General features: G+C 40.4%; 1 protein-coding gene across 3 annotated transcripts in view; it reads left to right on the top strand.

Moving 5' to 3' along the window:
* The window catches only part of bckdhb (branched chain keto acid dehydrogenase E1 subunit beta), a 370867-nt gene that overhangs the window by 112531 nt on the left and 233839 nt on the right, over positions 1-24497 (top strand). For all 3 annotated transcript variants that reach the window (XR_013576645.1, XM_078542455.1, XM_078542456.1), the window contains one exon: positions 15251-15361. Coding sequence is in view for 2 of the 3 variants with exons in the window: in XM_078542455.1 (XP_078398581.1) it covers positions 15251-15361 (111 nt within the window). In the remaining variant the exon portion in view is untranslated. The remainder of the gene's footprint in view (positions 1-15250; positions 15362-24497) is intronic.

The following is a 24497-nucleotide window of genomic DNA, read 5'->3' as shown; positions in this document are numbered from 1 at the left end:
CACTAACCTCTTTGAGTTAAACACTTCAGCTGAACTGTCCTATATCCCTTCCTCCTGAAGAATGTTATCAAAAACAGTGCCAGCTAATTGGATTTCAACACCTTTTTCTTGTCTTTGAACTGCCTGCTTATCTTGTTTGTCTTGTTCTTCCCTATAAGCCAATGACCTCGTTACAGCACAATCAGGAAACAATCCAGGATGTTCCTTCTGTAACACCTCTGTTGAAAACACTTCTACAGGCTGCTCAACTACCACAGGCATCACCCACATTTGCGATCCAGCTATATGATTACCCAGAAAAAATGAACCCCTGCAATGGGCAATTTTTCCACCACTTCAAATATAACTTCATCATTCTTCCATTTACTCTTTAAATTCACATTCCACAACGGAAAAGATTTAGCATCTCCATGAACCCCGCTTATTATTACCTTTTCCTGCAATACTTCCTTTGAACAGCAAATATCACTATCCCGCAACATTAAGGATTGACTAGCCCCTGCATCTCTTAAAATTTTAATATCTTTACCTATCCACCCTGTACACATGGAAAGACTTTCCCTTCACGTACAAAGCCTTTAAACATTTCTGCAACCTGCTCTTCAGAATTCTCTTGAGTAAACTGTGAACACATTCCCACTTCTTTACCTTTCACAGATTCTCCCTATTTCACTTGTACACAAACCACTGGTTTCTTCTATGCCTGAACCTCAGAACCCACAGCACTTTTACTTCCAGAGCTTTGCTATACCCCAATAATTCCAACAGATTTTTCCTGCAATCTCCAACACACTGACTTCGTGTGCCCCACTTTGTTACAATGAAAACACTGCAATTTTCAAATATCACTTCTACCTTCAGCACCTTCCTTTTTATTTTGAGAAAAAACTTCCTAGGGACTTCAACCTACTCCTCTTCCCTGATTACCTACCTCCTTTTCACCTTCCCACTTTTTGTCCTTTTCCAATTTGAAAGGGTGATGAAAAAAGGTTTGGCTCTATGAACTAACTCATCATCACCAGCTATCTCTGCTGCTTGTCTTACAGAATCAACCCTCTGTTCCTCTACATGCGTTCTCACTATTGAAGGGATTGAATCTTTAAATTCTTCAAAAGAATTACCTCCCTAAGAGCTGCATAGGTTGTTTCTATTTTTAACACCCGTATTCACTGGTCAAAATTACTTTGTTTTACTCTTTCAAACTCAATATGTTTGCCCAGGCTGTTTTTTCATTTTCCTAAATTTCTGCCTGTATACTTAAGGAACCAATGCATATGCACTCAAAATAGTCTTTTTCACCACATCATAATTCACTGACATTTTTTCCGATAGCGAAGCATATACCTCAAGCGCCCTACCTAACAACTTAGACTAATAATAACGTCCAGTTTTCCTGTGGCCGTTTCATCTGTTTAGCTAGCTTCTCAAATGAAATTGAGAATGCTTCAATATCATTTTCCTCAAACTTTGGAAGATCTTGTACAAATTTAAACATCTCTCCACTGGGTTTTACTCTCGAGATAAATCCTTCCTAACCTACTGGCATCTCTTTTTTTAATTGCCGACATTTTCAGTTGGAATTCTCTTTCTCTCTCCTCTTTCCTCCTCCTCTATCTTCACAATTTCTAATTCCCTTTTAAAAGCCATTACTCTATCCTTTGCATCTAATTCAAGCTTTTTTCATTTGCAGCTGAAGCCTTCCAGCTGTAGATACTGTGCTATACTTTCAATTATATCTTATTTCCTAGCACCCACAGGTAACTCCAATTTTAACTTATCTGCCAACTCTGTTAACTTACTTTTGGTTATTTTCTCCAATCCAATCAGAGTTATCTCTTCTACTCCCAGACAAGTCTTAGCAATTACCAAAATCATCTTGCAGTCTCACCACTTCTAAAATACCTCAGCAGCTCCTGAATTCAAAGTACTTCTTGCACTCGTAACCTTAAGATTCACCAATTCCAAACCAATCAAGGAATTAGAAATATTTTTATCCTGGCAAGAGCTCCCAATTGTTATGATCCAGCAGTTGGTAAAGCTGAGTTATTTAAAAATTCCAGAGGGAAACTTTAAACAACTGCCATAACCTATATTTTAAGTGGTATGTTTGAGATGCAACTCTAAATTCAGGAATCAGACCACCAGTTCTCGAGAGGCTTTATATTAAACTAAATGAAATATTTTATTAAGTTACAACACATTAAGCACATATACATGGCTACAAGTTACTTACTATCATAACTTTTAACAAATTCCCAAACTAATTTCCATTAAGGCAACAGCACCCATAGACTTAACCAGACAACAGGCAAAGCCTTTTCACCTTCATATTCAAAATTAAGTTCCTCTCACTTTGGTTCCTGTGGAGGCAGTTGTAGGCTTACAGCTACTTTGATCTTACATTGCCCCTGCACTGCACACACAAAATTGCAATCGGTTATATCCAGCACATCTCATTGAATGTAAATTCTCATTGTATCACCAGCCCCTTTGAACTCCACCTCTTCCAACAATAAAACCCCTTTCATAGTACCAATTTTATTAATAATATTGCTTGGTCTCTGCTATCTAGGTGCCATATTTCACCCCACTTCTTGAATGCTCTATTCAAAAAATGCCAATGCACTCTACCTCTCGTATATCTCAAAACCAGTACACATCAAAGCACCCAGACTAGCTGGTTTTAATCCAGCTAAGACACACACACAGACGAAACCTCTATTTTAAAAGAAAAATATTTTCCAATAATATTATATACATTAATAGCTTCATGACAGGGGTTCACACAGTTCTCTGTGGCAAAGAGCGAGAGTCCAGAGGGCTTTGTTGCCTGCCTGGTGCCAGGGTTTGGGACACCTGCTCAGGGCTGGAGAGGAACTTGCAGTGGGAGGGAAAGGATCCAGTGGTCGTGGTCCATGTAGGTACCAACGACATAGGTAACATGAGAAAGGAGGCTCTGCATAATCTGTATGACAAGCTAGGCTCCAAATTAAGAAGCAGAACCTCAAAGATAATTTCTGTGTTATTACCTGAGCCATGTGCAAATTGGCATAGGACAAATAAGATTAGAGAAATGAATGCATGGTTCAAAGACTGGTGTGGGAAAAGTGGGTTCTGGTTTGTGGGGCACTGGCGCTAGTATTGGGGAAAGTGGGATCTGTACCTTTGGGACGGTCTACCTCTGAACCGTGTTGGGGCTGGTGCCCTTGCGAGTTCCTGACTAGGGAAGTAGAGAGGGTTTTAAACTGAAAAATGGAGGCAAGGGATCAAATCTAGGGAGATGTGGTAAACCATAGAGTAGAAACAAGGCAAGAGAGACAGGTATTAATATGGGAAATGATAAACAGACGGTGGCAGGAAGGATCAGAGAGTAGAACTCTAAGAGTGAATCAGCAGATAAGGCTAGACACTACAAAAGTAATAAAAGGACAAAACTAAAGGCTCTGTATCCGAACACACGTAGCATTCAAAACAAAACATGAAATGATAGCGCAAATAGAAATAAACAAGTATGATCTGATAGCCATTACAGAGGGCATGGCTACAGGATGACATAGATTGGGACCTGAATATTGAAGGGTATGTGACATTTAGGAAGGACAGGAAGTTAGGAAAAGGTGGAAGCGTGGCTCAGTTGATTAATGATGGTATTAGCACGTTAGAGAGGGATGACCCAAGCTCAGAAAACCAGGATGCAGAAGCGGTTTGGGTTGAGATGAGGAATGATAAAAGCAAGAGGTTACTTGTGGGACTGGTGTTCAGGCCTCCTAATTGCAAGTACACAATAGGACAGATTATAAAAGAAGAGATAATGAGAGCTTTCCAGAAAGGTACAGCAATAATCATGGAGGATTTTAATCTGAATATAGAGTAGAAAAATCAGATGGGCAGAGGTAGCATAGATAGGAGTTCATCGAATGTTTTTAAGGATAGTTTCTTAGAACAGCATGTTCTGGAGCCAACCAGAGAGTAGGCTATACTGGACCTGGTATTGAACAACGAGATAGGATTAATTGATTTCCTCCTCGTGAAGGCACCCCTATGGAGTAGCATTCATAATTTGATTGAATTTTACATTCATTTTGATTGAGATGTCAATAGAAGCTCAGTGGCAGACACTTAATTGGATATTTCAGAATGCACAGAATATATACATTCCAATGAGAAAAAAATCCAAGGAGCCTTGGTTAACTATAACAGTTAAAGACAGTATAAAACTTAAAGAAAAAGCATATAATTACGCAAAGACAGGTGGCAGGTCAGAAGATTGGAAAGAATGTAAAGAACAGCAAAGAATGACAAAAAGATTAATGAGGGGGGAAAAATTAGAGTATGAAATAAAGCTAGCTAGTAATATAAAGAGGGATAGTAAGAGGTTCTGTAGATATTTAAATAAGAAAAGAGTTGACAAAGTGAGCGTTGGTCCTCTAGAGAGTGCATCCGGGGAACTGATAATGGAAAGTAGGGAGATGACGGATGAATTAAATGGGTATTTTGCTTCAGCCTTCACTATGAAGGACATCAGTAATATCTGGGAAACAGCTGTAAATCAGGAAATGGATAGGGAGGAACTTGGGAAAATTGCAGTCATTAGGGAAGTGGTATTGAGCAAATCTTTGGGGCTGTGGGCTGACAGATCCCCAGGTCTGGATGGACTTCATCCTATGGTCTTGAAAGAAGTGGCCAGTGAGATAGTTGATGCACAGGTTTTAATTTTCCAAAGTTCTCTAGATTCAGGAAAGATTCCATTGGATTGGAAAATAGCAAATATAACTCCTTTATTCAAAAAGGGAGGGAAACTGAAAGAAACTATAGGCCAGTTAGCCTAACATCTATCATGGGGAAAATGTTAGAAGTTATTATTAAAGATGTTATAGCAGGGCACTTCGAAAAATTCAAGGCAAATCAGGCAGAGCCAACATGGCTTTGTAAAAGGGAAATTAACCAATTTATTGGAGTTCTTTGAAGGAGTCACATTTGCTGTGGATAAAGGGGAACCGGTGGATGTACTGTACTTAGATTTCCAGAAGGCGTTTGCTAAAGTGCCACATCAAAGCTTATTGCAGACATAAAAGCTCATGGTGTAGGGGTTAGCATAGTGGCATGGATAGAAGATTGGCTAGCTAATAGGAATCAGAGAATAGGCACAAATGGATCTTTTTCTGGTTGACAAGATGTGACAAGTGGTGTGTCACAGGGATCAGTGCTGGGACCTCAACTTTTTCCAATTTATGTAAATGACTTGGATGAGGGGACCGAAGGAATGGTCGCTAAATTTGCTGATGACACAAAGACGGGGAGAAAAGTAAATTGTCAAGATGATGTAAGAGGCTACAAAGTGACATAGATTAAATTAATGGGCAAAGATCTGGCAAATGGAGTGTAATGTGGACAAATGTGAAATTGTTCATTTTGGCAGGAAGAATAAAAAAGAAGCTTATTTTCTAAATGGTGAGAAATTGCAGAATTCTGAGATTCAGACGGACCTGAGTATCCTGGTGCATGAATCACAAAAGGTTAGTATGCAGGTACAACAGTTAATTAGGAAGCTAATAGAATGTTATAATTTATTGTGAGAAGAATTGACTACCAAAGTAGGGAGGTTATGCTTCAGTTGTAAAGGGCATTGGTGAGACCATATCTGGGGTATTGTGTACAATACTATTCTCATTTAAAAAAAGGTGTAAATGCGTGAGAAACAGTTCAGAGAGATTTACTAGATTAATACCAGGAATGGGCGGGTTGCCTTATGAGGAAAAGCTGGACAGGTTAGGCTTGATTCCACTGGAATATGGAAGAGTAAGAGGTGACTTAATTGAAACCTTTAAGATCCTGAGGGATCTTGACAGGGTGGATGTGGAGAGGATGTTTCCTTTTGTGGGAGAATCTAGAACTAGGGGTCACTGCTTAAAAATAAGGGCTGCTTATTTAAGACAGAGATGAGGAGAAATTTTTTCTCTGACGGTTGCAAGTCTTTGGAACACTCTTCCTCAAAAGGCGGTGGAAGCAGACTCTTTGAATATTTTTAAGGCAGCGCTGTATAGATTCTTGATAAACAAGGGGGTGAAAAGTTATTGGGGGTAGGCAGGAATGTGGGGTTGAGGTTACATTCAGATCAGCATGATCCTATTGAATCGTGGAGCAAGCTCGAGCGGCCGAGTGACTTGCTCCTCCTAATTTGTATGTTCATATGCATGTTTAGGAGGAGGTGGGTGGTGACACCCATATCCTATTACCGCTTGCCTTTATAACTTAGGTTCTCAAAATTTCAGTTTCTGTTGTGCAACTCTACAGTTCATCATGTTCACGCTTATGGGTCAAACTATATTATATCGGAATATTTAGCCACTGCATAATCATTGCTCCAAATGCCTAATTACTTTCCCAGATGTTTGTTTTTGAATCCATAGAATTGTACTTTCCATTTTCCACTGAGCCTTTCTTGCAATTAAAATACAACAATATTTATATTGTGCCTCTAAAATTTTAGTAAAAATTGCCGAGTGCCAATTTGTGAACACGTGAAGGAGAAAGAGAATTAGCAAAGTAGAGCAAATGCACAAATGAAAATTTGAGGTACCTTTTAAGGTTAGTCAGAGAGCAGGAAGGGGAAACTGGACATCCTCAGCATACTGACGACTACTGACACTGTGTGAATAATGTTTCCCAGGTGCTGGCTCTTAATGCAACAGGTGTGGAACCAGATATAATTGACCCCCAGAGGAGTAACGCATAGATTGCGGAGGAGAATGCAGTAGTTTTCCATGTTGAATGCTGTGTAGAGATCAGGGATGGTTAATGTGCCATGATTTTAGGTACAAAGGATGCTGTTAATGACTATTGTGCCTGGATTTGTTGGCCCTTTTTCACCATTACTTTTAATGGTGTGGCTTTTACAAGCACTATGCATTCTTATAGGATTCAAACAGAAACATGATCAAAGATGGTTAAACTGAGATAAAAACAGAATTACCTGGAAAAACTCAGCAGGTCTGGCAGCATCGGTAGAGAAGAAAAGAGTCGACGTTTCGAGTCCACATGACCCTTCAACAGAACTGAAGTATAGTTAGGAGAGGGGTGAAATATAAGCTGGTTTAAGGTGGGGGGCGGGGGGACAGAAGTTGAGGGTGGGGTGGTTGTAGGGACAAGCAAGCAGTGATAGGAGCAGATAATCAAAAGATGTCACAGACAAAAGGATCAAAGAGGTGTTGAAGGTGGTGATATTATCTAAGAAAAGTGCTAATTAAGAATGGATGGCAGGACACTCAAGGTACAGCTCTAGTGGGGGTGGGGTGGAAAGACTGACAAGGTATTAGTTGTAGATTTAAAAATAATGGAAATGGGTGGGAAAAGAAAAATCTATATAAATTATTGAAAAAAAAAACAAAAAGGAGGGGGAAGAAACGGGGTGGGGATGGGGGGTAGGGGGAGTTTAAGATCTAAAGTTGTTGAATTCAATATTCAGCCCGGAAGGCTGTAAAAATTCTGTTTTTGTTTTGGATTTCCAGCATCCGCAGTAGCTTTTTGTTGTTAAACTGAGATGTTGGGTCTCCTAGATCCTGAACAGTAAGTGATTTGGCTGGGTAAGATGCCTTTCACCATCGTGTTGGAAAAGCATTTCACCTTTGTTGGACTATGAGAGGGACTGGATTTTTGACACAGTGAGCAGTTTTTAAAAATTACAACATATAATGACATGACAAGCCCAGGTCAGAATGAAAATGATGGATAGTACCACTGTCAATCACACCTGGAGAATGCACACTTCCAATTTTGTACTATGTAACCATCCTCCCCACTGCATTTTGTTGCAGAAATAACGTGGATAACGTGGAGACTTTGCTATAGATTTAGTCATGAGGTACTGTTTGTTTTAGTCAGTAGAGACTGTTAGATAGATTCTGTTTGGTGTAGACATTGTTTGCTGCCCCGTTGTAAATCCCACCCCATCATTGACTGACATGGTTGTGTCAATGCTCACTTTGTTTGAGAAAAGAACAGAAGCATTTAAGCAGCAAAATGTTGTGAGAAGATTGAAAAGACAATGTGTTGCAGGCAGATGAGGCTGTGCCCTGGGTTGCAGGACAGACTTAGAGGATTAATCCCCATTTAAGTAAAGCCAGGTAGCCCAACTAAAGTTGGATAGCACAGTGTGTTAATTGTTTTATCTTACCAGAGATAAGGTTTGCTGTTTGAACAGTGTGACTCTAATCATCTCCATTGCTGTCGAATAAAGCCATTTATTGGTTCGAAATCAAACCTTGTGTTTTGGACTGGTACATCAAGGGACAGACTTCTTAGAACAGCTCTGACAACTTCTAACGACCAATTTCTGTCAGTTGGAGCACTGATGTGAGATAATGGGAAGCCCCGCTTGAAGCTGAGTTGTGGTTAGGGCAGCCAGTGCAGCAATGTTGGAGGCTTATTTTGTGTAAACAGGCAGGGAGTGGTTAACATATGTCAGAATAACTTTGGAAGAAATATGAAAATTCTGTCCACAGTCCTTGGATCTAAATGAGTATTGTGACATTGTAATGTCCTTGGTACCTGCTGACACCAGTATTTTACAGAAGTTTGAGAGCAGAACTTGGCCCGAGAGTCAGATATATTTCTTCAAAGAACATTTGAAGCAGTGCATGATAATTTCAAGTTTCTCTCTGCTTTCCTCATTTCCCGTCTGAAATACTGGAAGTCTAGTAGATTGGGAAGTACTGTGCTTACTATTAATGAGAATAGGAAGTCATCTTAGTTGCTTCTTCCAGATGATATTCCTTGGAATGTTTGATTCATAAACTGTTCTCAGTTGGGGGGATGAAAGGTTGATTCAACTAATGCACCCAGAAAGGGAATGAGAATGCATTAGACCCTATGTATGGATGCGTAACAGTTAAAAAAGCTATTATGTTGACTGATATTTGTCTAGTCTCTTTGACTTTAACTCTTTGACTTTAGTCTCTTTGACCTTAGTCATTAAATGTGCTTAGCTAATCAGCTACATTACAGTTAATCCAAACTCTTTCATGTTTCTTTTAGTATGCTTCTTGATATTTGCTTTTAATTATTTGAGTGTTGTATGACATCAAGATTAGCATAATATGCAAATTTAAAGACTGATTTCTGATTACTGATAATCTATTAACCTAATGTCTATACTGAAAGTGTGATCTGTTGGAAAACGTTTCATGAACAAAAGTCACACACGTTATATTTTAAGTACTAAACGTAATTTGCACTTCATAATTCAGCTGCAAAAATAATTTTCTGTATTATCAAATGCTTTGAAGTAGGATTAAATGAATTGTAGAAGACTGTGACAGACTTTTTAGTTCTTAGTTTTTTTTTCAATAAACTAAAGGAACCAATTTTTTTTGGTAACACTGCAAAAGGCCCCATTACTAGAACAACAATTACTGACGTTTCTGTGGTACTTATTATGTACATAGAGACATCACAGAGTGTCTTATTGGGCAGTGGATAACACATGGACACTTAGGAGAGGCCAGGGGAGCGAAGAAAGGAGAAAATTGCTATCAAAGTGGAGGTGCTAAAGGTGGTATTTAAAGGCATGGAGGGAGCTGGTAAGGCAGTGATGCAAAAAGAGTTTGAGGGTGGGATAAGGTGACTGAAGTAGCAGCTAGCAATGGTGGGATGAAGTGAAGTGAGGAATGAAAAGTACAGCAGTGTTGGATGGCTGATGGATGCGCAGGACATAATTGGATAAGATTATGGAAGTTGGTGGAGCATGCAAGGTTGTGGAGGTATTTGAAGCTGGGGCAAGAATCTTAAAAATTGAGTCTGTGAGGCATTTGTAGGTGGTGGAAGTTGTGATTGTAGGTGATAGGGCATGTGTGTTCACAAGCTGTGGTATTCTGCATGATACAGTTTATGACCATAGTGCACGGTTAAAAGTGGGATGCTGGCAACGAAGGCATTCATGAAATCTGACTATATAGTGATAAAATGTGGATTAGTGTTTTGGCAGTAGGTGAGGAGAGATGGGGCAGAGGTGAAGAAAAGTAAATTTGATTTAGGGAAGTTGAGGTTGAAAACTATGGCAAATGATACTGAAATGCAGTAACAATGTGCCATGATCTGTAACTGAGATTAATAACGTATGTGACTTACTTTAAATGAACAAAAGTAATAAAGGCCTTGGTGACTCAGTTGGCTGGAACATTGTTTTCAATTTAGGAGTTTAAGCCGTATGACTGTCATGACCATGGATCTTATCCCCGAATCCTATCCCCTCTCCCAGGCAATGACCATCTCCAACAAGAGAGAATCCAGCCATCCCCCCTTGATGTTCAATGGCATTACCAGCACTGAGTCCCCCACTGTCAACTTCCTGGGGGTTACCATTGACCAGAAGCTGAACTGGACTAGCCATATAAATACTGTGGCTACAAAAGCAGGTCAGAGGCTAGGAATCCTGCAACAAGTAACTCACCTCCTGACTCTCCAAAGCCTGTCCACCATCTACAAGGCTACAAGGCACAAGTCAGCAATGTGATAGAATACTCCCCACTTGTCTGGATGAGTGCAGCTCCTACAGAACTGAAGAAGCTGGACACTGTCCAGGACAAAGCAGTCCGCTTGATTGGCACCACATCCACAAACATTCACTCCCTCCACCACCTGCGCACAGTAGCAGCAGTATGCACCATCTACAAGATGCACTGCAAGAATCCACCAAGGCTCCTTAGACAGCACCTTCCAAACCCATGACCACTACCACCTGGAAGGACAAGGACAGCAGATAGATGGGAACACCACCACCTGGAAGTTCCCCTCCAAATCACTCACCAACCTGACTTGGAAATATATCATCGCTCCTTCACTGTTGCTGGGTCAAAATTCTGGAACTCCCTTCCTAACAGCAGTGTGGGTGTACCTACACCACATGGACTGCAGCGGTTCAAGGAACAGCTCACCACCACCTTCTCAAGGGCAACTAGGGATGGGCAATAAATGCTGGCCCAGCATTTGCTTTTACCTTCTGTAACAGGTTGTTCTGTGGCCTTAGTAGTGAAGCAATGCAGAAACGCCTTCTGACAGAGGCTAACCTCACTTTGCAGAAAGCCTTAGAGATTGCAGTTTCCATGGAGCTGGCTGCATAAGAGGCACAGCAGCTGAATGCATCAATTTGAGTGCATAATGTGACAGCTGGGCATGCACACAAGATAGCAAGCAGCCAAGAGTGTCACCATTGTGGAAAACCTGGTCACCATCCATCTGAATGTTGGTGCAGAGACCATGAATGCTGTCAGTGTGGCAAGTAGGGATACATTGAGCATGTCTGTAAAAACAAAAATTTAGCAGTGAATCAGTATAGCAAACCAGAGGAAAAGAAATCTACAGTCTGGCGTAACAAAAAGAAAAACCTGCATGTCATACAGCAAGGACCAGAGTGACACCGAGTCCAAAGAAGAAGGGCTCCTCCACATCTTGTCAATGGCAGGTGGCTCACAGGACTACTGGGTAACACCGCTGCTGGGGTGGGGGGGGCAACCAATACTTTGGAACTGTATACAGGAGCAGCAGTTTATATGGCCCCAGATGCTGTGTTAAGGAGAAGCTTAAACACCTTCCCTTGACGCCTGCAAAAATCGTTCTGAAAGCATATAGGGGGGAATCTGTACCTATGATGGGCCGAACGGAAGTTAAAGTAGAACTAAATGGATAGATTGCTCAGCTACTACTGTTTGTGGTGAAAGGCAACGACCCAGCTTTAGTTAGATGGTCATGGCTTGAGAAGACCTGGTTAAACTGGGCAGAAGTACACAATATTTCAAAAGAAGAAACTGGTCTGACAGCTGTTCTAAATATATATTCTCCTTACACACATGCTGTTGTTTTCGAAGGAGATTTGGGAAGCATGAAGGGAATTACTATAAAATTGAATTTCAAAGCTGACTCGCAACCAAAATTTCTGAAGGCCAGAACTGTGCCTTATGCTATACGACTAAAAGTTGAGGCTGACCTGAAGTGTCTGGTCAAGATAGGAGTCTTGGCACCTGCCACTCATAGCGAATGGGCAACACCCATCGTTCCAGTGCTCAAGAAAGAAGGTTCCATATGCATGTGTGGTGATTTCAAGGTTACTGTTAACTCCATGTTGTGTGCTGAACAATATCCACTTCCTCATATTGAGGACCTTTTGCTGGCCCTGCATGAACTTCTGTGTCACAACAAAGCCTGGACAGAAGCCTTGTTGCGTTCAAGAAGGTTAGAGCTGTGTTGATAGATTCCGAGGTTCTGATGCACCTGGACCCCTCCTTACCTCTACAACTTGCATGTGATGCATCGCTTTATGGAGTTGGGGCCGTTATTTCACACATAATGCCCTCAGGTGTGGAGAGGCCCATAACATTCGCTTCATGGACTTTAAGCAAAGCAGAGAGCCAATATGCTCAAACCGAATGCGAAGCACTGGGAATAATTTTCAGAATTTGGAAATTTCACCAATACCTGTTTGGATGGAAATTCACGCTGCTGACTGATCATGGACCACTCACCTCAATATTCGGTCTACACACAAGCATCCCTTTTTTGCAAGCAGGATGCAGCGTTGAGCATTAATGTTGAGTGCTCTCACACATGACATCAAATGTGGAAAATCTATTTTGCATGGCAATATGGATGGTTTTTCGAGGTTGCCCCTACCAATCAGCCATGTGGACACTGCTCAGAAAGACATCGCCTTTGCACACGTGGAGAACACACCCATCACTTCAGTCCAAATCAAGAAGGCTGCTTCAGCTGACCCAACGTTGTCCAAAGGCATGGACCTTGTGATGCATGGCAACTCTTCCCGAACTTCCAAGTCTCAGCTGACCTTCAACTTTACTTTTCCAGGAGAATGGAGTTATCAATCACTTCAGGTTGCTTGTTTTGGGGCATGCGAGTTATTATTCCACCAACATTGAGGAAACCAGTGTTAGACCAACTGCATTCTGGACACTGTGAAATAGTTCGCATGAAAGAGATTGCCAGAAGCCACTTTTGGTGGCCTGGCCTGGACTATGACATTGAAAACAAGGCAAGATCTTGTTCTTCATGTCAGAGTGTGAGAAATGTACCTCAATTGACATCCCTCCACCCATGAGATTGGCCGGAAAACCTTGGCAGCGCATCCACGTCGATTTCACTGGTCCATTTCAAGAAACAATGCTCAAGGTGATTGTGGATGCACAATCCAAATATCCAGAAGTTTCAGTGATGTCCTCTACTACTGCTGAGAGTATAATTCAAGGGTTAAGAGAAATGTTCAGTCATTACGGGTTACCAGAACAACTTGTGACCGACAATGGATCTCCATTTGCCTCGCAGGAGTTTGAGAAGTAACGGAATTCATCACATCACCTCAGCACCATACCAACCATCCACCCGCCAGTGGCTTAGCAGAGAGATTTGTTCAAACCATGAAACATGCTTTAAGATCGGGACAAGGACATTTCTTCATTTAAAAGCGTTTCGACATACTTCTGTTGACATACTGAAACACGCCACATGCTACGACTAAAACAAATCCAGCATTCCTACTAATGGGATGGCAACTGCGCACTTGCTTTGATCTGCTGAAACCAGCAAAAGCACAACAAGTTGCGCAAGATTAACAGCGCGACCAAGTGAAGAGTAGAACACAAAGACCAAAGCCAAGAATTTTCTGTTCTGGACAAGAAGTTATAGTTCGCAATGATGCTACCAGAGCTAAATGGGTTCCTGATACTGTGATTGCTCAGACAGGACAGGACCTGTTTCGTATGCATCCAAACTATGAATGATCTCCCCTGGCGCAGACGTGTTGACCAATTGTTGTCAAGTCAAGCACCATCTAAGGATATACACCCCTTATGGAAGAGCCTGATCACACCACTTCCAGTGAGCAGTCTCCAAGTCAAGGAATGTTGACTCCAGTCTCGCCACCTCAGTCTAGCTTGTCTGAAGTTGATGTCTCACTTTTACCTGTATTAGTCACAAATTCATATTCTGCTACAAGTCCTAAGTTGTCATCAGCCTCCAATGAACACTACTCTGTAAAAGCACCAGACGTCAGCCGTAACCCACACCGGAGGAGAAGACCTCCTGAGCGTCTGAGTTATTGTTAAGGTGAACCCATGTTTATTTTCTGGGGCAGTATAATCCCTCGGGTTCAGCCGGGAATAGAGGCAGCCTACCCTTTTCCCCTAGTTCAGAAAATGTTTTCTTGAACTGACATTTCCAGTTGGGGGTAGGAATATGTTATGCACTGTATGCCTTGTTTAACTTCTTGTATTTTGCAAGCCAGTGCAATATGGGATTGCAAAATCCATCTTGTTAGATAGGTTGTTGAAGTAAAAAAAATGGAAGCTGTAATGTTCAATCCCTCCACGCCTACGTGTGCATTGATTAATCTTTGAAAAGTTATCAGCAGTACCAGTATTAAAACGTAACATCAATCAGCATAGTTACATATTTAAAATGAGCAAGATGCTTCTGTTGTATGGGAAGTAGAAATATCACATTAGTACAGTTGGAGTTCTCCAAAATTTATGTTGCTGAGGGAAACTGGAGAAGCTCTTCATATTTGTATTTGATACAGGAAAAAACTGTTATTGCAAACACTGGATTAGATTGAGTCAGGTGCTTTGCTTCAGTTTAGGTTTTCTACTGTCGTATCCCTTAAGAAGGATTGCAGAACCTAATTCCATGCAGAAAAATGGAATTCACAAAATGGCTCTACTTGATATATTCAGTCAACTGCAAACCTGCCAACTCTTCTGGATTTGATGGGGTCACGTAGAGTGAGATTTTCTTCTCCCAACTTCAGGATTTCGTTCTCACAAGGGTACCTTGTGCTCATCTTTTCCTAACAAGAACAGTCATTTTTATAGGGTTCACAATTCTAGCATCCAAAGCAGAATTAGAAATTTAACTTCTATAGTTTTGCAGTTATTTTTCTCCTGTTCCAAATGGTGATAAGTTCCTAACTTCATAGGCTCTGGCTCCAGCTGAAGATCACATGAAAAAATGCATGCAATTCCCACAGTTGGCTTTTACGAGAGAACTGAAATATAGAGGAAGCAAGGAAGAGAATCAAATAAGAGGAAGACAGGGAGAAGAAAAATAAGCCTGTTATATTTAATACTCAGGGAAAATTAAATACAACAAGCTTATTTTTCTTCTTCCTAATAGCCTATGTGACTCACATTAATACTCTGAAAATAAATTTATTTACTAATGTTTTAAACTGACTCTTGTTCATTTGTAGGTTCATATTTTAAGAGAGGTGGCCAGCATGGCTCAGGAGAAGTTGGGAGTCTCATGCGAAGTAATTGATTTGAAAACTATTCTGCCTTGGGATGTTGAGACTATATGCAAGGTATGCTTTATGGTATGGTAAACTATCTTTATAAAGCCAATGATTGTTGCAAAATATATTTTTAAAAATAAAAAGTTTATGTAGTTTTTCAGAGGATTATCTGATCTGAGATTGTACTGCTTTCTAGACTCGCTATCACTTCATTTGTGAACTAGGCTAATGTTTTTCTCCATGTATTTTATCTGCTCACAATCTTAATGAAGAGCATTATTTCTTTCCATGATCTCCTCTTCCCATTGTGGTACTTACACCTCCTTTGCTCAGTAAGAAGCATTACTGTGTTTAACATTTTAAATCAGCTTTTCTCACCCTATTGTCCAAATATCTGTTACTTACTAAAGTGAAATGTTTGTTTCAAAATCAGAAATGCAGGAAGAAAAACAATGATACTGATCATAATTTGACATTTGTCAGTTTGCACCTACAAATGCATTTTTTGTTGTTTTGCATTTCTTCGCCTGTGTATCTGTCTGCTTTTCTGACAGCCAATACAGTAATGATTAGAATGTGTGAGATGTTTTTAGTTCATCCTGTATAGAGTTACTTCAAAAATTCATAAATAATAGAATACGTAAAGTTTTTTTAAACAAAAAAGTGCACAAAATATGCACAATTTTCAGTCAGTCCATGTATTTCATCTTTTCAGTTTATATTTGCTCGTTTTGGCCTCTGGATCATGCAGATGCTCAGGTATATTCCTGGAGATTGCATTGAGATTGCATAACTGTACCTTGTGAAAAGTTCCAGTTCTCTCATACGAGTATTGTGCTGTTTAGTATTTTGCCTATAATTGATGCTGTGAATTATTTCAGTTGTAATTAAATCTGCAAAGTAGGTCAGCATGCATACTGCGGTTTTAACTGGTATTTCCACAGTCTCAGATGACCCAAACAGAACAGATGTCTACAAATAAGTAGTTTCTTGCTGCTGAGGATAGTTGTTAGATAAAGAGCTATTCCAAGTCACAGCAGAAAATAACCATGCAGGTGTTGTTTGCAGAATTTATGCAAATGTCAGACTTTAATTTTTTTTAATCCAAAGAATCTTGTACTATGACAGCCCAGTCTGTATTTTCTGTTATGGTGGATCCCATTCACTTTTTTGTGTGCCCAGTGCTCTGTTAACCTTTTTTATGCTGGCAACAGTGTCCACCTTAAAATTGGCAGGTGCATTTAGATGAAACAGTAATGATGTGCTGTTACAGCCCATTTTTTGCTCATTGCTGCTCAGCTCATGCCTCTATAAAACAGACCTTCATTGTTTTGTAAAGGCAAACATGAATTTCAAGGGTCTAGATACCTTTCATTGAAGGATTATTAAAAATCTTGTTCCTCAGCCATTTATAATTTTAAAATTTATTTTTTTGCTACTGACAACTGTTTTGCTACTTACCTTTTGTGCTATGGGGCTGCCATTTCTCATTCCCCTTTTGTGAGTACCCCTGCATTTTTTTTTGAGTACAACAAACAAGGAAGGGCGGTTGGGCTAGTCAAGCACCACGGGATGTTATAGTACACACCTGTTGTACTCCCACTACAGACCAAGATCCCTATGGGCAGAATTTTTAGGTTGGTGTGTGGGTGCGAGCCCAACCCAATGGGATGTGAAATCACCTGAGATGACGTCGGGCGAGCGCCCCGACATCATCCTGCGGTTGCGCAATATTTCGGTTGGTGGGCGTGCATGTGTCGGAAGCGCACCCGCCGACAATTATGAAGACAATTAAAGTTGCCAAAGTTCCAGTTGTCCCCGATTTTTCGTGGACTGCCCAACCTTACGGTTGGCGAATGGGCTAATCTGCCCAACGGACTTTGCATTTTTGATGAAGCCTCATTCAAGGGTGGAATGAGGTTTCTGTTATTAAATATAAAAAAAAATGTATGGACAGAATTTTCATCATGTACATGTTCAGGCGACTGTGATGCGTGGACATTTTTTTCAGGATTTAAAAATCTTTATTTAAATATTTTGAAGTCTTCACTCCCTGAGGTAGCTCCCTGCCTTCAGGGAGCTTTTATTCAGTGCTTGCCTGCGCCCACACTTACATCAGCATCCGCCCTCCTCCCGCCCAAACCCTGGCAGCACTGAGCATTTTGGTGCGTGCTTCATGCTGGCTGGCTGTTAATTTGCCAGCCAGTGTGAAATCGCGGTCGGGGGCTGATGACAGGCAGTGGTACATTTCCCCGCTGCTCCCGGGCCTGCCGATTGCGGCCACACGCCGACCTAAAAATCCTGCCCTATGTCTCCAACAGAATTAGGTGTTTGCAGAGACTGTGCTTCATAATGAAAGCTACCAACATACTATGCAATATGTTGCAACCATCTCTCAGCAAATTCTACCATTGATATTGCACTGCTACTGGATGTGAATGTCACAATTATCTTAAATTTACATTATCTGGTCATTCTAGGTTGTTACTGGGAGCATTAGTAACATTATAAAATACATAAAGGAAGTCACTGATGCATTATTTTAAAGAATCAAACCATTTCATCCACTTCCTTACAGACAAATGTGAGCAGCATGTTAGAGAGACATACTTTTTAAAGAGAGGTTGGATTCCCAAAGGCAAAGGTATATTATTGATTGCAGCCACATGTCCATATGTGTTCTCATGATTGATCTTATCATTTACATCAATAGGAAAGGATTTCACTCCGGCAATGTCCAGTTCTTTTCTAACCAGCAGGACTTAATCTTGCCATCTTGTGAGCTAATGCCTTCATTTTAAGGCAGACTACACTGCTCATAATTTTTCCCTCAAGAGAGGAAAAGCTTTGAGTGGATCCTGGGAGATCAAGGCTATCATTTACAGTCATGTTGATGACATCCTGGGAACATGGAGAGGTGTCACCTGAGGCCCATTCTACCACAGAGCCTTCATAGGCTACAGCATTGGGATTTTAAATGCATGCTTCAGGTACCTAAATCTTTCTGGGAGTATTCTGCAACATAGTTTAGCTAGGTTTTCAAGGATTCTGATGGTGTGTTATATGTTGCACAACATTGATTTACAAAGAGGCCTCATCAGGGAATTCCCAAAGGGAAAAAATACTCAGAGGAACGGATCAACAAGTGGAGCAGCACCTTGTAAAATCTCAGGAGATCCTTTTGCTAGTTGCAAGAGAGAATTTTAGTAATCTGATATGTGACTACTGTGTCCGACCACTGCATGAACGGCCCTATCTAAGGCTACTTGTTCCATTTCCCTTAAGTTCTACCGGTCTCTAGACAGAGTTATATTGGGATGCTAAACAAAAACAAAAATACCTGGAAAAACTCAGCAGGTCTGGCAGCATCTGTGGAGAGGAGCACAGTTAATGTTTCGAGTCCGCATGACTCTTCAACAGAACTGAGGAAAAATAGAAAAGGGGTGAAATATAAGCTGGTTTAATGGGGGGGTGGGGTTGGGACAAGAAGAGCTGGATAGAGGGCCAGTGATAGGTGGAGATAGCCAAAAGATGTCACAGACAAAAGAACAAAGAGGTGTTGAAGGTGGTAAATATAAATATATTGGGATGCTGTTAGAACCCCTGTGGAACTTCATGGTCAGTTTTGCATTTGTAGATTTTACTTGGTGTTGAAACATATATGGATTAATTTTGGTTTGTATGAACCTTTTCTCTACAAATGAATCCCTTCTGACAACAGATTTGAATTTGTAATTCAGTTGTAAATGCTTCAAAATTTGTATAGCTATCCCTTGCTTAGCACTCCTAATGTGCCAAACGAAAATCACTATCCCATCAGAGAACATGTAATAAGGGTGGGTTATGTTCTTGACCTGTCATTTTTGCATTAAAAACTTATTGGCTGCCTTGAACCCTAACTGACCCAAAAACCCTCTTACTTATTCTTAAATACTTGAGAACTCTAAATAACTTACTAGCTCTTTCTACTTTTCTCCTCCTCGCCACTTCCCTCCCTGATCCTCCCAATTGCCAACCTTCCTGCTCGCTGCTTCCCTCTCCCAAACCCTGGCTGTGAACAAAAACTCGGGAGAGGGGTGGCAAGAGGGAGGATGTGAGCGATAGGGAGGGAGCGGGGCAAGTCACAGGAAGCAGCAAGTGGGAGGGTCAGGGGAGGGAAGCAACAAGCGGGTGGGTCGAGAAGGGAAGTGGTGAGCAGAAGGGAAGCTCTGAATGGAAAGATTGGGTTTTGGAAGCGGCAAGGGGCAGGGCTGAGCAGGGAAGTAGCAAGTGTGTGGATAGAGGAAGGAAGTGGCGAAGCCACTTATTGGCGAAAGCTTGCAATGGGAAAATTGAGGCATGAAACAGCATAAAATGCAGCACAAGTCATAGATCGCAGGGAAATCTGTGCCTTAGTTTTCATTTTGCAAATTATAACTGAAACAGTATCATGTTATGGAAACAAAGCTTGTCTAATGCCAGGAGTTGTTCTGTTATTGCAATGTTAGCCTTGTGCTGTAAAAATACTTGAATGAAAATACTGTTAAACATTAATTCTCTTCAACTCTTCCTCCTTTTTCTCACAGTCTCTTATTTTTAATTTGTTTTTGTATTTCTAACTAATGGGTTACATAGTCTGCTATTTTATTTTATGTTAAGAAGGTAAATTTGAACATTAGTTGTTGTTAATGAGCTCCTTTGGATCCACCTGTCTGAGAAAATTGGCTGAAATTAGTTTCCTGTTGCTATTTTTCAGTTTGTCGAGAAATATAGAGGCAGACGCATTAAACTCTCAGATCCAGCCAGATTAATTTCAATGCACTTTAAAATTTCAAATATCAGACTGTTACTGCAAGATAAATTATATCGTTTGCAGTATTGGCAGCCCAGCAGTACCTAGATGAGATAATTTGTCTGTAATGCTGCAAGCGTTAGGAGCCTGGCACAATCACAGAGTAGTAATCTAATCTTGACATTAAAAAGACTTCTAAACCACAGGAGCTTTACTTATGTGGTATAGGGCTGAGTTTGATCAAATTACTGCTATTTAATCGGTGTTAATAATCCATTATTGTTTTTGCAAATTTACAGTTTGTGCTGTCTCTCGTTATGAGTAACATGGTTTATTTGCACGTTACCTACACTTTACAGTGTAAATGTTGTTCCTCTCAATTTTAACACCATTAGGCTGGCCGGACCACTTGCATGTTTCCCATTTAATTCTTTCAGATTAGTTTATTTTTATCCTCGATTAGCTCAAAATTTATTCCTCTGCAAACAACTTAATGTTTTTTTATATATGTATTACCAAAAACATATTCTTCTCTTGTCTCCCTTTTCTTTTGCTTGGACTTTTCTTTCCCTCTTGTCTGATGTTTTTTTTTTCATTCTTCTGGTTTAATTTTTCCCTTGCTGCCCATATTAAGTACATTCCAACAATGGCCAACATTTATCCCTCAGCCAACAGTGTTAGAACAATCTAACTATTCATTTATCTTGTCGCAATTATGGGACCTTGCTGTATGCAAATTGACTTTCATGTTCCATATAATCACAATAACTGCTTAAAAATGAACTTCATTGGCTGTGAAACTCTTTGGAACATTGAAGGCGTGAACCTCGTGAATTAAATGCAACTTTCTTTTCTTTCATATGTTCTATAAATATCTGTGTGCCTAAAAGTGCAAAGATACACCTTACATCCTATGCAATTTTGATTCTATTTTGCAAAAATATTAGCAAAACTGATTTGATATATAATTTTACTATTCTGTCCATAAAGTGGAATGAACAACAATCTATATCAGTACAACAAAAAACTTGCATTTGTATCATGCTTTACAGAAGTATTATCAAACAAAATTTTAAACAGAATCACATGAAGTGATATTAGAACAGATGATTAATTAGAACAGAACTTTTTTCGCTCAGAAGTTGGTTAGTATGTGGAATTCTCTTCCCCAGAGAGCAGTGGAGGCTGGGTCACTAAATTTATTCAAAGCTGAGTTAGACAGATTTTTGATAGACAAGGGAGTTGAAGGTTATGGATGGCAGACAGGAAAGTGGAGTTGAGACCACAACCAGATCAGCCATGATCTTATTGTATGGCAGAGCAGGCTCGAGGGGCTGAATGGCCTACTAATACTCCTAAGTCCCATGTCCCTATGACCAAAAACTTGGTCAAAATGGTAGGTTTTAAGGAACCTCTTAAGGAAGAAAAAGAGGTGGAGGTTTAGGGATGGAATTCTGAACTTTGGCCTGAAGCAGCTGAAGGTGCAGTAACTAATGGTGGAGCAATGAAAATCAGGGATGCGCAAAAACCATAATTGGAGGAGTGCAGATATCTTGGAGGGTTGCCAGGCTCTAGGAGATTACAAAGATAGAGAGGAGTGATACAGTGAAGAGGCTTGGAAGCAAGGATAAGAATTTTAAAATCGAGGTGTTGCTTGACTGGTAGCCATCAGCAAGCATAGGAGTGATAGGTAAATGGGACTTGGTATGAGTTAGGATATTGGCTTCAGAACTTTGGATGATCCCAAGTTTACAGAGGGTGCAAGTTGGGAGGCCAGTTGAGAGGTAACAAAGGCATGCATGAGGGTTTGAGCAGATGAGCTGGAGCAGAAGCGGAGATAGGTGATATTACAGAGATAGAAGTAGGCAGGCTTGGTGAAGGAGATGGTTTGGAAGTTTGACTCTGGTTTAATAAAATGCAACGTTGCGAATGGTCTGGTTCAACCTCACATAGTGCCAGGGAGTTGGTGGTGTGGGAAGAGTTTGTGGTGGGGACTGAGTATAAGAGCTTGGGACTTTTAGTTGGCGCAAATTTCTCCTCATCCAAACCCGATATATGTTCAGAGAATGTCACTGAGGGGCAGTATGTAGATGAGAAATAGGTTGGAGCCAAGGATAGATCTTATGAAGAAACATAGGTATTGGTGCAGGACTGAGAAGAGAACCATTGCAGGTGATGTGCAGCTTTAGGACGTAACTTTCAGTGCCTTATATCTCGCCTTGTTAGATATCTGGCCCTGTTTTTGTCATGGAACATTTGTGACATGGAACATTATGGGATATGGACTACAGGAATGAATTGTCAAAAGTGGAATGAGTATAATCTTTAGGTTAGTGTTACTTTACAAATCTGCATTTTTTGAAGAAGAAAATCAATGCTATTTGAGTAGCTTTCAACTGTCTTTTGTACATAATATGTCAAAAATTGAGTTAAAGGTTTTCTTCCTTGTGAACTTATAAATGGTAGGATGAACTAAGGTTTGTTTACATAAAAACTGCTAATTAAACTTGCACTGGCAATTGCAAAATGAAATATAGTTATATTTGTGGCTGGCATTGCACTGATTCATACTATTATTAGATACACAAAATGTTTTGTGTATTTGTTTACTATCTGATTTAGTTCCTTCACTCAGGGATGAAAAGTGTTTGAAAGACCATTAACTCAGCCATTAGTTTAACTTCTGAGGTCGAATTATGAGGTGAAATGCAACATACATGTAATTAAAATGCCTATACTTGGATGAGACGAATTATGTGGCAGGAACATGTAATTTTGCTTCCTTTCCAATGGGCGTTGTAAAAATGTTGAAGAAGCACTTTAATATTTGAAAACGAAGGAATCGGCACAAGGTTCAAGAACCAGAGAATACTGATTTAAGGCGAATGAAAAGAACCAATGGCAACACGGGAGAAAAACTTTTTTAACGCAGCAAGTGACTAGGATTCAGAATGCAGTGCCTGAGAGTGTGATGGAGACAGATTCAATCCTTGCTTTTGAAAGGAATTGAATAAGCACCTGAAGAGAGAAAATATGCAGGCCTACGGGGGACTGGGACTAGCTGGCATTGGCACAATGAGCTGAATGGCCTCCTCAGTGCTGTAACCTTTCTATGATTCTAGGAGGTAGGAAAAAACTCTTTCCTCTGGCAAGTGGATTGGTAACCAATCCAGAGATTCTCTGGAGTTGCAAGTAAAAGAAAGAAGGACTTTTTACAGTACCTGTCATTTTCCCAAAATACTTCACAAATGATGTATATGGTGCATACGCATTGTTGAGGAAACCCTGATATCAGTGTTTTAAAAAAAATGTAAAATTGTTGGATTTCATGGTGTAAGATGTAAATTCCCACCCCTGACAGGTAACTCTACTATTTGGACATGAGAATTATGAGAAATGACGAGACAACGCTCTAAGCTCAAATTAGTAATGAATGTCTTTATTAGATTTGAACAATACAATACCTGTGGTACCATGCACTGAGTAACCATATGTCCATTGGTCATAAGTACATTACAAGGAATCATACATATGATCACCTAGTGAGCGGCCACCACCCTGCCAATTGTACCCTTTAGCAACTAATCAAACTGCCTGACTTAAGCACCAAATCACTCTTTGCAACAATTTGTATCTTTCTCTTCAAGGTGGGCAGGATGTCTCTTTGACAAGATTGTACTGTCCCTACCCACCCCATACCCTCCATGCTAACCTATGCCCCTGTGGGTACAGGCATGGATCCCCATACTGTCCATGCCAATCTATACCCCTGTACCCACCCCCCATGGACCCCTATGCTCTCTGTACCAACCTATGCCCCTGTCCCCACCCTCTGATCCCCATACCCTCCATGCCAACCTATGCCCCATGTACCCACCACCAATGTCCCCTCATACCCTTATGCCCCTCTACTCACCCCTACGGCTCCTCATAACCCTCATGCCAACACATGCTCCCCACTCATCCCCGTAACATTTCATAGGCCCTACGTCAATTTAGTGCCAACTCATTCCAACCCATCCCTCCACCCACCACCTTTTGCCCTTACCCTCTCCATGCCAATTCATTTAGTATCCACCATGGGAAAACCTTGGGAGCAGTGCTGACATAAAGTTGTGTCTATTTATGCCATCACTAGTTTTAAAAAAAAAACTCACTGATGAAAAAAATTCAATACATCAACTAGTCCCATATGAAAATAAATATTTCACTTAAGTACTTAATCTCTAATGAAAAAAACATCTTCCACATTCCAAAACCACTTGAAGCCGTCGATCAAACTTCTCACTTAACACGCACTCCACTGTGATGATGTTAGCTTGTAAAATTAATCATGCAGCACAAATCCTATAATGAAAGTCATCAGGCTTATGTTAACAAACAGAGTAAAATAGCCAGCACTGATTTTTTTTAAAAAAGTGGTGTTTAAAATTT

Source organism: Cetorhinus maximus, chromosome 5 (genome assembly GCF_964194155.1).
Source record: "Cetorhinus maximus chromosome 5, sCetMax3.hap1.1, whole genome shotgun sequence".
In the NCBI taxonomy this organism is placed as follows: domain Eukaryota; kingdom Metazoa; phylum Chordata; class Chondrichthyes; order Lamniformes; family Cetorhinidae; genus Cetorhinus; species Cetorhinus maximus.
The sequence above is the reverse complement of the archived record's forward strand: the minus strand, read 5'-3'. Positions and strand labels throughout refer to the sequence as shown.